Source organism: Sinocyclocheilus grahami, unplaced genomic scaffold (assembly GCF_001515645.1).
Source record: "Sinocyclocheilus grahami isolate Dianchi unplaced genomic scaffold, SAMN03320097.WGS_v1.1 scaffold391.1, whole genome shotgun sequence".
In the NCBI taxonomy this organism is placed as follows: Eukaryota; Metazoa; Chordata; class Actinopteri; order Cypriniformes; family Cyprinidae; genus Sinocyclocheilus; species Sinocyclocheilus grahami.
The window spans coordinates 78,425-93,073 of NW_015505570.1; the positions used below are offsets into that span (position 1 = coordinate 78,425).

A 14,649-nucleotide genomic window follows, 5' to 3' on the forward strand; every position below is an offset into this window, starting at 1 on the left:
TCCAAAAATTGGATCAGTTGGTTTCCTTGACTGCTCTTATTCTAGAATTTGGATATTTTGTCCATTTTTAATAAGAAATGTTTTTGATTCTTTTCTCACAATACTTCTCATTTTATTATTTTCCTCAGATATCCAGGACACTTGTTATCCTCTCATCAGAGTAACCAGAATTTTTGCACTTGTCGCTGCTTTACTCTTTTTCATGACCTTGTTAATATTAGCAGGACACTTTTAAACCACAGAAACTATTTGATCCTATGACCTGAAAACATCAAACAAAAGTTGATTTGTTACAAATGAATGTAAATGTGCATAAAGTCTCTCTCTCTCTCTCTCTCTATATATATATATAAATGGAAAACTAGTAAATGTGTGAGCAGTTTTATTTTATTTTATTGCCTAATAAATTGGAAACAGAAAACCTATGCACACACAGTTTCTATATGTATGACCGCTCACATATTCCAGAAAGATATGCAATAAGTAATTTAGGATTTTAAGGTCAAGTTAGAATAGACCAGGGCTGCCAAAACTCGGTCCTCCTGCAGAGTTTAGCTCCAACTTGCCTCAACACACCTGCCTTTAAGTTTCTAGTATGCCTATAAGAGCTTGATTAGCTGGTTCAGGTGTGTCTAATTGAGGTTGGAGCTAAACTCTTCAGGACACCGGTCCTCCAAGACCGAGCTTGGACACCCCTGGAATAGACTATGCAATGTCAGTAAGGTGAAAAAGAATATACTGCTGAATGCTTGTCCAATATGAAAAGGTAACAAATGCAGAAAGTAAAAGGGGGACAATTACAAATATGTTACATGTGTCACATTGATATAAGGACAAATATGTTTCTTGACATTGTTCGTTAATATGAAATCTAAGTAGACAGATTTGATCACATTTACAAAAATATTTCACTGTAAAAAATTAACCTGACTTTTTAACCAGATTGCTTATGATTAATGTAGAAGTACAGTTAGGCTGTGTTTCAATATTCTATTTCAAGTAAATCAAAATTCCTACTCCAGAGACAGTATAAAGGTTGTTCGCACAAATACAAAATCACAAAAGCAGGGAACACTGGAAAATCTAATAGGATAACTATTATACAAGAACTGGGCTGTGGCTAAAACCTGGATCAGAGTAACAGGAGCTCAGAACTCGTGAAGGGCCCTCGTATGGCCAAAACAGGCAATTTATCAACACATAACACTGGGCTCTCCCTCATGTGTTATGTGTTGATAAATTGCCTGTTCTGGCCATACGAGGGCCCTTCACGAGTTCTGAGCTCGTGAAGGGCCCTCGTATGGCCAAAACAGGCAATTTATCAACACATAACACTGGGCTCTCCCTCATGTGGTTATTCAATATGTATGCAAACTGACAAAAAGGCGCAACATTGGCAAATGGATCGAAATTCAATGCAATTAATAGCACATGTTACAACTAATTTGGAACAGCCAAAACATTATGATTTCAATAACAGTTGAAATCCAACAACAACAAAAGTCATACATTTTATGGGATTGTATGATAGATTTATTTTTTCTTCTTCTTCATTATTATTATTATTATTATTATTATCATTATCATTATTATTATTATGCTACCTCGGGGTGCCACTCCAAAATGAATGATTAGCCTATCCTTAATGATTGGCCATTTCCCATGTTAGAGGCGGGATCCTAAATAAAATGAAGAATTCCGGTTTGCAAACGTTATTGGCAAATGCTTGCATGGTCTCAGGTGGAATACTGGATTTCAAAGCTACACGGCTTCAGAAAATCATACATGCGGGCCTGCTCAGCCTCAGAAATCCGTTCGGATCGCAGTGTGAGTGGAGGAGGCAAGGAAGATATTTATGCAGCTTATCTGGAGCCTTGTAGCCACAGGTGGGATATTATTGTATATGTGCCACTTCATAATATGTATATACAATTAGAAGTTTGAGAGGGAAGGGAGGCTGACTACGTTTTTCTCTACTGTAATTTTTGACTAGTTCTGGTGCCGCAGCCAATTTTTAAACTGTGAATGGCTATTTCCAATGTTAGGGCCCATATTGCTAACTAATAAATCACCAGAACCTGGTGTTAAAAGTCTGTGGTCATCCGCTCAAAGGGCCCCTCCTCAACTCCTCAACTTTTGCACACATGTTTCCACATGGAAAGTATCAGAAATACCCAAAACATCATTACAGAGAGAGAGAGCAAAAAAACAAGCCCCTTGTTTTCTATATGTCAAGTATAAATGGTAGGGAACACATTCACTATTAACTAACAGTTTTCCCTCAATAAAATCCTAATTTGCTTCTTATTGATAGTAAGGTAGTTGTTGTAGTGGTTAAGTTTAGGTGTTGGGTATAGGGTTAAGGGATCTAGAATATGGCCATGCAGAATAAAGCATTAATATGTGCTTTATAAGTACTAACAAACAGCCAATATGCTATATGCATGCATGCTAATAAACAACTAGTTAAAAGTGAATAGTGTTTCCTAATCTAAAGAGTTATTGCATAAACCGCTATAAGAAACAGAGTGAAATTAATTGTTTTTCACTGAAAATCTCGTTCAACTCCATAGCTCTCAAATCTCATTTGTGTATATTCAAATGTAGCACCTCAAAGAAGGCCATTTCGATTCTAAATGTGTAAAAGCAGAAAAATAACTTTATTTGAGACCAAGAGGAGACATAATCAATAATATAACAACAACAATATATAGTAGATTATTCATATACTTTTGACTCAAGATCAACTCTAAATGAATAAGTTTAGAAAGACAGTCAAATCCGAGAATAAAGTATACCATCATCATCATAAACAGCATTAGGATGCAAATTTCAGTTTAATTATCTTTAATTTTTAGTTATTGTTTGGCATACTCTAGCTTTTCTTTACATTCCTTTCAATAACACTGATCTCCAGTGATGCCCTGAAAAAGAGGACAGATTATGTCAAGAAAACATGAGAGTGGTCTTCACAAGGATTGACTACTGTATATATTTATGTTTCACATAAATAATGTAATTAAAAATAATACACAAATTTTCTTTTTACCTTTATTTTTTTTGGTTGGACTTCAATTCAGCCCTAAATTGACGGGATCCACAGAGTAAAACTAGACCAAAAAAAGAATGAAATAAAGTTTAGTATAGTATATTTTAGTGTGGAAAGTTTAATATAGCATCCACACCAAAACTATGGTTGACGGTACTTGACAAATCATTGTAGACTACTCTTGTATAGGTTAATAGTCTAAACTAACAGATTTCCCAAAACATGAAGTTTTCACAAATTCACCAATGGCTTTTCAAAAGGAATATTTAACAAACAGTAATTCTGTAATTATAACAATAATTCAACAAATAATGTCTGTATATTTACATACCATTTTTTTAGACTATAGCATGCTTACCATTACAGATGACATTTCTGCAGTCACTGCACTCTGTTTACCTGTTAAAAGGTAAACACAATATGGCTTTATTCAATAAAAAAGATTTGGTGCAATTATGTGTTAGGATGCACTGTAGCTATAGACATACTGCATTTAGTGCACTAGATGACTGCATCTATCTAATTCACATGGAATAGCATACAGCTTTGTGCAGTTTACAGTAGAATAGTCATACTAGTCATAATTTAGAAACTATTTGTCTTTATGCCTGAAAAATATGTTTTAGATGTACTATTGCTTGATATGCTGACCCTTTAAATGTTTTTTTGTAAATGTAAATTGGAATGGAGAAAATTAAATGTATGATTTCATCTTATCATATCTTGTTTTTATCAATTTTTGGATTACAATTTGTAAGTAATCTACCCAGTTCTGTTCCTTAGTGGTCACTATAGTAACTAAACAGGTTTCCAGATTGATTAAATCTTTACCTTGGCATAAACAAACAGAGAAGACCACAGCCATAGTCAGGAATACTGTTCCCCAGCCACAGTACAGAATCCACAGAGTTTTTTGATACAGTCCTGAAAGATTGACTATGATCAGAGTACAATTTATAATTAATACACATATGCTTTTGCATGTACAGGGCTCTATGAACACAGTCTTCAGTCTTTGAGCCTCTTTTTATTGACCTAATATATCTCGCCTGTATGTATGAGAATGTTTAATTTTGTTCACTTGTCTACACAACAGATATTACATTTAAATGTAATTATAACTTGTAGAACAGAATAAATTTTTTTTTCTAAATATTCAAATCAGTTTGAACTATTCAATCAGGGTTTTGACAGGTGTTTGTAATAAACACACAAAACCACTGAATCCTGTGAAATCAAAACGTTTATAGTTACTTTGACAATTAGTCTGTTTTTAGAATTCTGCAAATAAAGAGGTAAAAGAGGGCAATAACGTGTAACATTTTAATGTCTCTCTGAGACTTTCATCATTTACGCACCGCTTCGCATCAGAGTTTTGGAGATGTTCTTGCCATCATATTCAGCAAAGCAGTGAACTTCATCAGCTTCATTCCAGTCCTCTGCAGAAACAGAGAGATGAGCCCGTGTGAATTCTGTGGCTGAATCAGTGTCGTCTGTCCAGGCGGACTCGGTCCATCCAGAAAGCACATTCTCTCCAATCATCCAGAAGACGCGCACCTGAGACGGGTCAAGTCCAGTCACGAGACACTGCAGCGATACCGATGGTGAGTCCGGTTCATGTGGTGAGAATAAGATGGAGAGTTCTGGTTCAGAGTGATCTATAGCAAAGAACAGAAAGTCAAAACGTTTTGTTTTAGTAACTGTGACCCTAAAAAAAGTGTGATGAGATTTCACTGCAGATTTACCTGTTACGATCACCCTGGTCCCATTGCCGATCATAGCCATTTGGTTATAATGGCCAATGCAATAGTACATGCCTGAATCTTTCTTGGTTAAGTTGTTAAGAATCAAAACGCAAGTTTTATCATTATGTTGTCAAACTTTATTCTCATGGTTAGTATTCACTGTCGTGAGTTTTCCAGTCTGTAGATTCAACTTTTCCCACGCAGCAGCATTAAAGCAGTACCTAACGGTCTGCTCAAATATACATCTCAATTCTACAGAACCACCGACTGAGACGTGTGTGAGTCCCGGTGATTGGGTCAAGGTGAACGAGTGAGTAGCTGCAAATGAGAAAATAAAAACAGGTTCACAGCGAATAATCTACATGATGAAATATTAAGTTAAAGAGCATAAGATTAATGTGATGAGATTGATAACTGGCATAGGCTTACTTAGAACAGACGAAATGCATAAAATCCAACAGCACATCCAGGTACGCATATTAACGGTTTCAAGGCTCTGATGCACCTTTTAACATCACCAGTACCTCACACAATCTTAATGCAACAAGGTGTCAGTACACAAGAGTTTGACTGAAACCGCAAGGGAAAAAACTCACCAGAGGGTGGCCCTTCCTATAGCAAAAGTGGGGCAAAGGTCTATTTATGTTGCAAATCAGAGACTCTGTAAGAAGTTAAAGGAACTTACTATGATGATAATATTTGTTTTTGCAAACAGACTGCAGTGGTTATGGTTTAATATAGCTTTTATCTCACCACTAATACTGTTTGATGACATTCTTAGGCCATGTTTTGCTGATGTATTCTATACTTTTTTGCTCTTAACTGCAATTCTGCAAATTCAGGAACTGAATTGGAATTTCAAAAGTATCCCAAATTAATTTCAGAATGGCACACAACTCTAATACAGAGACAAGTTCTCCAAAAATGATGGGCATTTAGCGCAAACAGTATATTTCAGCAAATAATCTACTGTAAAATAAATAAATAAATAAATACATCAATCAATTAATACAAATGGAAAAATCCATTAAAAAAAGTATTAATGTAGTAATGCATTAATCTATAAAAAAATTTATTAATATGAAGGAATTTTCTGTATTTACTTTTTACAGGTGTTTTACCAGTATTTAGAATTTTGCACTGAATTGTGTTGTCTTTTAGAGTTAACGGAAATGTCCATTAAATTATTGGATAATGTCCTGGCAGAAAATTACCAGTACATTTTCTATATTCATTTTTTTTTTTGGCTTACAGTGTGGTAATTTTCTTTCAGGACATTATCCATTAATTTTACAGACAGTTCTGTTCACCCTAAAAACACAACGCAATTCCTCAACATTGATACAGTTCATTGTACCCTATTTTTACAGATTTGTTTTTACTGTGTTCATTTCTTTTAATTTAATTGTTTGTTTTCCGCTGCAAGCTGAGAAGATGTTCTTCTTGCTGGTTAACTCTCTGCTTTCTGACAATCTGATTACAATCTGAATGCAGTCTTTGTTTTGTGTGAGATGAAAAGAGCAACATGGTGTAAAAACGGCCAATGCTCAACGCCCACACCTTCAAACTGACAGTACTCTTTCCCCACCCTGCACTTCAGACAGCTGCATCTATGTGCAATGTCAAGCTAGAAAATATATGAATTATGTAACTTCATGTTAAAACAGGTCATCCGAATATGAAAATGAAAAATGACTTGCTTTCTCCCATGGAATGTATTTTGTCCATGCAGTGTTGTTTATTGTCAATGTGGAACATAAAATTGTTGTGTATGAAAATGATGACAAAATTGTAAATTTTGGGGTCAACTATTCATTTAAGCTTGACATTTTACCAATATAAATGGGAATATTAACACATTTAACCCATAATTTACAATTAGAAATACAAAAATGATAATGCATTCTTAATTCAGATTTCACATTCACTAATATCTGTAAACCTACATAATACAAAAGAGAAAACATAGGTAGTCATTGTAATAACTATGCACAATTTTGCTTTAATTCAACATTATATGTCAATGTCAACATTAACCCATTTTTCATTATGTACACAATGTTTCTATTTTGAATGCTTTGTTAATTTGGATGTGCAGATTCATTTTATTTATCATCTGAGTATTTCATAACACTCTCAGTGATGTGGTAATTTACATACTGTACACTGTAAAAAAAAATTAAGGTAAAAAACCGGCAGCTGTGGTTACCGGAATTTTACCGAAAAAAATACGGTAGAAACGTTGTAGGTTTTAACTTAAATGTACAGTTAAATACCATAATTTTATTAACTGATATAATGTTAATATACCAACTTATTCAAGTACTGAAATCTGTTTTGTACTTTTGTATTACACTGATAACCACCAAATGCAGGAGGTGATGAGAAAGTCACATGATGAACCAAAGCCCATCACAAGCAGCTTTTAGATAATAACATATATAGAAGATGCACAGTGTCATTCACACAAACACTAAACACCATCATGGTAACACACATGAAACTGAAATAATGCAATAAACATTCATTTAACAACATTAGGAGTAACACACAACCCTAATATACAAAACTGATAAGAAAAAACTAAGAAGACACATCGTTATTTCAACAAAAAAACATCACATTTGAAATGTAACGCAGGGAATTCTGGGAATGTCAATTTACGGTTATTCACTGTAAATTATACGGTCTTTTTCACTTCCAAAAACGGTATTACCGTAAAATTCACGGTCATTTTTTACAGTGTAGGGATGGAGGACATTATATGACAGTACAAAGGCATCATACAAACAGTTTAAGTAATGCCAGTGGAGTTGCTGCAAAAATGGACAGTGCAAGCAGGTGTGCAGTTCTGTTTCATGAGATCTTTGTCTCATCTAACATCCTGTTATGCAACTTCTGTTTAACCACAAGCTGTCAAATGGGAGTATGAAGGCTACATCAAGAGGCCATATATTTTCCTGTTTCATGCACTGTGGTTTTTCACTCCATCATAAAAAAAAAAAAAAATGCACACATAGATAATAATGCAGGCAACGTATATTTGAGATTGTGTTCATATTCTATGATAAAAAGTGACATTACTATAATATGTATTTTCATTTGATGGGCAACTGGGCCACTTTTGCAAAGAAAAGCTGATCTGTTCTGTGCTGCACACATCAGGGATGCAAGACAGAAATTTCAGTAACAATTCTAATTTGCTGATTTGCGGCTCAAGAAACATTTACTGTTATGATCCGTGTTGAATATGGTCGTGCTGCTTCATGTACTGTAGTTTAGTGTAGAAACACTTTGGTCAACAGAAAATTATATGTATATCTGTCTCCTACAGAGAGACAATATTAACCCCATTTTCAGGAGGACACATTTTCATTAGAAAAAAAATAAGATCATAAAAAAAGCTAACTTAAAAATATACAAGAAATAGTTCCTAACTAATAAATATTCTTGACCACGGATATTATAAAAACAAGAACAGGCAATCTTATTGTTTTAAGGTATATGAGTAAACAATATATTTAATTTCTAAAAATTAAATTTGAGTAATTTTTTAGCATACTGCAACATTTCCTTCTCCACACTGAAAAAAGGAGGAAAGAAAATCCTAAGTCCATGTGAGAATGATTCTTACAAGTGTTACCTTGTTGTAAGTTTAATTACTTTGGAAGTGTACTTTGCTGTTTCATATAATTCCTTTAACTCTGCTTTTGCATTACCTTTATTGTTTTGATGGACCAACATCCTGTCTCTGACTGATGGGATCCCCAGAGAAACACTGGACAAAATATTAACATCATAAAATGCAAACCGGTATATAAAATTACCAACAGGTTGTTTTTAATTAAAAGTTTGTCAAAGCATTTTTTCCCCAACAAAAAGATTCAACTTTCTCACGCTCTTAATATTATTTAATCTGTTGTGTGTTTGCTTGAAGGAACAGTTTGCTCTATTATTTCTATTATTTGCTAATAAATAAATATAATTAATAATGAAAAATATTGAGTGCTCAGTGCCACAATTGACCAGTCAGAGAGCCATGTAATAAAAAAGAACACTTTTAAAGAATCTCCACACATTTTTTTTTAATTCCATGACATTCATGACTACCTCTGTCAATCTCCTAAGTAAAGTAAAGTAAGTGATACAAAATGCTATAGTCCAAATCATTTGAAGATTAAAACTATGACACAATCTGTATTGTTAAAAGCGCTATATAAATAAAGGTGACTTGACTTGACTATGAGGAACAGACCAAAATTTAAGCCATCATTACTAAAAATCTTTAATTTTCTATTCTACACATTTGAACGGGAGTGCCTGCGTTCAGTTAAAATATAGAGGAGAACAATGCCAAATATTTTCAGTCTAAGTTTGTTCCTCATACAAAAATATCATATGACTTCAAAAGATTTAGAAGAAAATAGCGCAAGTCACATTTTTAATTTTTATAACCACTATTTAATTATTTACTTTTTTTTAAGGTACTTAACTAATGCTAAAACGTTTACCAATATCACCAACAAAAGTAACATACCCCACATTGCATTCTCAAATAAGTTTCATGAAAAATACAGGCAAAAATTATTTTGCTTAAACATAAATTGCTTCATTAACCATGTACTTAAAACGTTTTTGTCAATAAATGAAGTATTACTACATCAAACCGTGTTCATATTGTATGATACATATTTGAAGACTTGGTAAATACTTATTTCAATGCTAACTAACTAACTAAATAAAAACTTGTCATATATGTATTCCAACATTTTGTCCTCTTTACTGTCACGCTAATCAACATTGTGAACATAAAAGATTATATGCTTTATTTATTGTCAGGAAACTTAACTCATGCAATCAAACGAACCTGACAAAGACACATCCAGCAAGACAAAACTCATTTTAGAGGCAGTTGTGAACTGTTCAGAGTTCAAACTATTTAGAAAATATAATTTGTTACTTTTTAGTATTTGCAACAATGTAGGCTAGGCCTACAAAACCAGAAGCGATAAATTCTTACCTCGATATAATCCCACAGACATAATACCGGTTAGAAGTATGGTAAGGAGCGCTGCCACACAGCCGGCGTACACAAGCCACAAGAAGATTTCAGGTTCGGGTTCTGAAATACAGCAGTGAGCAGAGGAATTATAACTAGACATATATATATATATATATATATATATATAAATTCATTAATAACCATTGGGCAGTGTTTTCATCAAAAAATTTCCATTCATTTAACATGTCACAAACTTGAGTCTTCATGAGTTTTTAGAGTATTTCTTCTGTCGCTTTTAATTCAAATTCAAAATGAATTTGTAAAGTAGTAGCAGAAAAAAAACACTTCATTTTTTCAAGTTTTAAGGTTAAGGTTAATATAACAGGGGTAGACCTGTCCTTTTTCCTGATGTTTCTCTGAAATTGTTATCATTTACGCACTGTATCCCATCAGTGTTTCGGAGATGTTTTTGCCATCATATTCAGCAAAGCAGTGAATTTCATCAGCTTCATTCCAGTCCTCTGCAGAAACAGAGAGATGAGCCCGTGTGAATTCTGTGGCTGAATCAGTGTCGTCTGTCCAGGCGGACTCAGTCCATCCAGAAAGCACATTCTCTCCAATCATCCAGAAGACGCGCACCTGAGACGGGTCAAGTCCAGTCACGAGACACTGCAGCGATACCGATGGTGAGTCCGGTTCATGTGGTGAGAATAAGATGGAGAGTTCTGGTTCAGAGTGATCTATAGCAAAGAACAGAAAGTCAAAACGTTTTGTTTTAGTAACTGTGACCCTAAAAAAAGTGTGATGAGATTTCACTGCAGATTTACCTGTTACGATCACCCTGGTCCCATTGCCGATCATAGCCATTTGGTTATAATGGCCAATGCAATAGTACATGCCTGAATCTTTCTTGGTTAAGTTGTTAAGAATCAAAACGCAAGTTTTATCATTATGTTGTCGAACTTTATTCTCATGGTTAGTATTCACTGCCGTGAGTTTTCCAGTCCGTAGATTCAACTTTTCCCACGCAGCAGCATTAAAGCAGTACCTAACGGTCTGCTCAAATATACATCTCAATTCTACAGAACCACCGACTGAGACGTGTGTGAGTCCCGGTGATTGGGTCAAGACGAACGAGTGAGTAGCTGCAAAACAAAATAATAATAAAAACACATTTAAATGGTTCCGAATGTTCTATATTATGGTCAGAATATTAGTTAAACTTTTTGAAACTAATAACAATATTGTTTTTATAATGTTCTTAACTGAAAACGCAGGCAAAAGACTTACTGTGTGAAGCAAAAAAGCAAGAACATAGCAAAGTCCAACAATGCATCCAAGGACCCATGTCTATATCTTCAAGTGTCTAGCAGAATATATCTGATGTACCTCAATAAGGCAAGCATACAATGAAACGCCTCCCAGTTTGACTAAAAACAGCCTGCAATGAGAAGCAAAACAAGAAAGAAGAAAACTACAAGTCTCCAGTGGGTGGACCCTCATTGCCTATATAAATCACTTGTGCAAAAGCTAGGCCTACACTCTTAAAAATAAAGGTGCTTCACGATGCCATAGAAGAACCTTTTTGTCTAAATGGTTCCACAAAGAACCTTCAACATCTGAAGAACCTTTCTGTTTCACAAAAGGTTCTTTGTGGCGAAATAAGGTTCTTCAGATTACAAAAAGGTAAGAAAGAGATGGTTATTTAAAGAACCTTTGACTGAATGGTTCTTTGTGGAACCAAAAATGGTTCTTCTATGGCATCGCTGTGAAGAACCTTTTGAAGCACCTTTATTTTTAAGAGTGTACACCTGGGACTGTGCATGGATCGAAAGACCTGTTTACACTGTTCATTACAGTTTCCCAATGGTCTGGGGCTCTTGATGGTGCTAATTAGTTATATTGGCCATGATGCTTTCAAGAAACATGTTGTCAAGATAAAATAACTTGCTATTTACGTTTAATTAGTTTTTTCAGGAAATGGGGCCATGGGGCAATATTACATGTATCTCATGCCTCTCAGAAGGACTGCTTAATGCACTCCTCTGTTACTTTATTATAGTTTCTTTAACTTGGAAATACAATATGTCAGTCTGCCAAGGCTATTCCATGCATGTTTTGGTTGCCAAGACATAACCCTACTTAACGAACTCAGAGGCCGAAAAGGACATTGTGATGATATGTGACCCTGGACCACAAAACCAGTTATAAGGGTCAATTTTTCGAAACTGAGAGTTATACATCATCTGAAAGCTGAATAAATAAACTTTCAATTGATGTGTGGTTTGTTAGGATAGGACAATATTTGGCCGAGATACAACTGTTTGAAAATCTGGAATCTGAGGGTTCCAAAAAATCTAAATATTGAGAAAATCGCTTTTAAATTTGTCCAAATGAAATCCTTAGCCATACATATTACTAATCAAAAAAATAATTTTTTATATATTTACAGTAGGAAATTTACAAAAGATCTTCATGGAACATGATATTTACTTAATGTCCTAATGATTTTTGGCATAAAAGAAAAACCAATAATTTTGACCCATACAATGTATTTTTGGCTATTGCTACAAATATACCCCAGCGACTTAACACTGCTTTTTGTGCTCCAGGGTCACATATGGTATTGCTAACATAGAAGAGCTCTTGACTAATAAAGGTTTAATGTCTCAGGTTTATATATTTCAGATATCATCCAAAAAGTCACTGTTAGTGTGGCTTTCTCTGTGTTGCACAAATCTACAGATTTTTATCCAGAAAGGTCAATGCAGACTGAGCGCGTTCTTCTTGCCGGTTAACTCTACTGCATGTGACAATCTGCTGTAATTCTGAATGCAGTCAGTTGTTTTGATCTAACCACACGGGTGTGAGATGAAAAGAACTGCATGGTGAGAGAAGAAAGGCCAGTGCTCAACGCCCACACCTTCGCTCGCTTACTGAGTCTGAGACATTTCTCCACCCTGCACTTCAAATACCTACATATGTGCAATGTCAGGTTAAAATGACATTCTATAAATACATAAAATCTATTGCTTTAAATGTGTCATGAGTATGAAGAGTTTCATTAGCTTTTTATGTCAGGGATTTTTGATTTTCTAACAATTTTAAGCAATTCATTGCCTGTATTTATGGTGTTGAAACATGTGTCATTATACAAGCAGTTTGGCTATTTATAGGATCTGTAGGGATGGGAACAGTATGTTTCTGAGTGCACTGCCACAATATACAAAAATTATAATATAATGTATGTTCCATCTTACTAATTTGTGTAAGTAATTTGTATCAGTCAAATACTAGTTTTATATCAGTGTTGTTGTAGTGTCACTGCAGTGAATGGACGTGTGTTCAGGTGTTGAGTCTGTTTCATGAGACCCTCATCTCTAACATCCTGCTGTCAATGCATCTCTTTACTTTGGTCAAACCACACGGGGTTCAGATGACAGTAGAGAGGCGCATTGTCTTGTTGGCATGCACTGTGGTTTTTCAACCCATCACAAAAGACATACATATTCACAAAACCTCAAATATAACAAAACTTACAATTTATAAATGCCTTTTTTGCTAAGAAAAAAAGACAAAGTGAAATATATGTTCAGGGATTACTGTAAATTTTGTTATACAGCCTGTTGTTTCATATTTTTGAAGTTCATAATATTCTCAACTGTATCCGCAGTCCTTCACAGTAAGACTTTTATAAATCAATTAATCTACAGTTCCATTTTGTAAGAAATATAACTGTCTTTTAAATAAATAAACATATAAATACATTTCGACCAAAAAAAATGGAGAAATTGAAAAATGACGCATGTACCATGTTCATACTAAACTCTTGTTCACTCACTAGACCTGCAGTAATAGCCTACATACAGTACAGTAGCTTTCAACCTCATGCAGCATTTATGAACAATGTTTTGGAATATTCTCGCGTCCAAGCAAAATATTTAATAAACATAACAGCTGTAATGTGAGATTTTCCTTTAAAGAGGAACATTATTTTGCGAGAAAAAAAAAAAAATTTCCATAAATAACCAAAGGCGAGCTTGTGTGCTGAATTCTGACTCCACGGCACGATGCGCACACTGAATTTGAGCCTGAACTATAAAGTGTGTTATTGACACCAATGAAAGGCCATCACCATTAGACCTACATCTGATAAAGAAGGTCACAATTACCGTTATGAACTCCAAAGAATTTTAGAAGAATGCATTTTATCACACTTGACAACCAGAGCGCGCTCCACGATCATCAACCTGAAGGCGAACATCACCAACAATGAAGAGGAATTCAGCAAATGATGCAGCCTATAAAACTGTTTTATTAAAACAATAATAAAATCACTTGCTGTGTAACTAAACCAACTGAGTTACAACAAAAGTTGGCTAGTTTTTAGAGTCAGATCAAAAAAAGAAAACGGTATTACCCACTCCACTTCGGCACACAACCATGCACAAATGAGAGCTTTAGACCCCCGCCCGCATCCCTCCGGCTGATGTTCATGCATGCGTATTCATTCATTTTCAGTCTCTGTAAGTATGCATATGGTTTCAATTAACCTGTAATTTAAAGCAGATTCTGGCAACAACACACAATTTCAACTACTAATAAGCTACACAATCAAAATATTGCAAAAATAGCTAAATTTTCCACATTTCTACACTTGCGCGTTGGTAGATAACGGTATCTCGCACAAGAAACCATTTGCGTAAGAAGCGCACAAGAAACCATTTGCGCGTAAAAGCCAGTTTCGAGGTCGGAGCTAAGCCTTAAATCTTCTTTGCTCATATTACTAATCTTACTACCCGCTCCCCTCGTATTCGTTCCTGACCTACCTATTAAACCAGTGAAAGTCTGAG

General features: G+C 34.7%; 1 protein-coding gene across 1 annotated transcript; it reads right to left on the reverse strand.

Annotated features, from left to right (window-relative positions):
* Positions 1 to 9,724: 9,724 nt before the first annotated feature.
* On the reverse strand, positions 9,725 to 11,332 carry LOC107550188 (uncharacterized). The gene is made up of 5 exons (XM_016231426.1): positions 11,087 to 11,332; positions 10,624 to 10,941; positions 10,237 to 10,536; positions 9,815 to 9,916; positions 9,725 to 9,729 (listed from the first exon to the last, which is right to left on the reverse strand). Exons 1-5 carry the CDS (start codon positions 11,142 to 11,144, stop codon positions 9,725 to 9,727), a joined length of 783 nt encoding a protein of 260 aa, XP_016086912.1. The 5' UTR covers positions 11,145 to 11,332.
* Between the last annotated feature and the right edge of the window lie 3,317 nt (positions 11,333 to 14,649).

Excerpts from the sequence above, each read along its gene's own strand:
- LOC107550188 (XM_016231426.1), bottom strand. The coding sequence starts at position 11,144 with ATGGGTCCTTGGATGCATTGTTGGACTTTGCTATGTTCTTGCTTTTTT. Across the intron at positions 10,942-11,086 it reads TTGCTTTTTTGCTTCACACA|CTACTCACTCGTTCGTCTTG; the intron begins GTAAGTCTTTTG and ends TTTGTTTTGCAG. Across the intron at positions 9,917-10,236 it reads CGAAACACTGATGGGATACA|AACCCGAACCTGAAATCTTC; the intron begins GTGCGTAAATGA and ends GCTGTATTTCAG.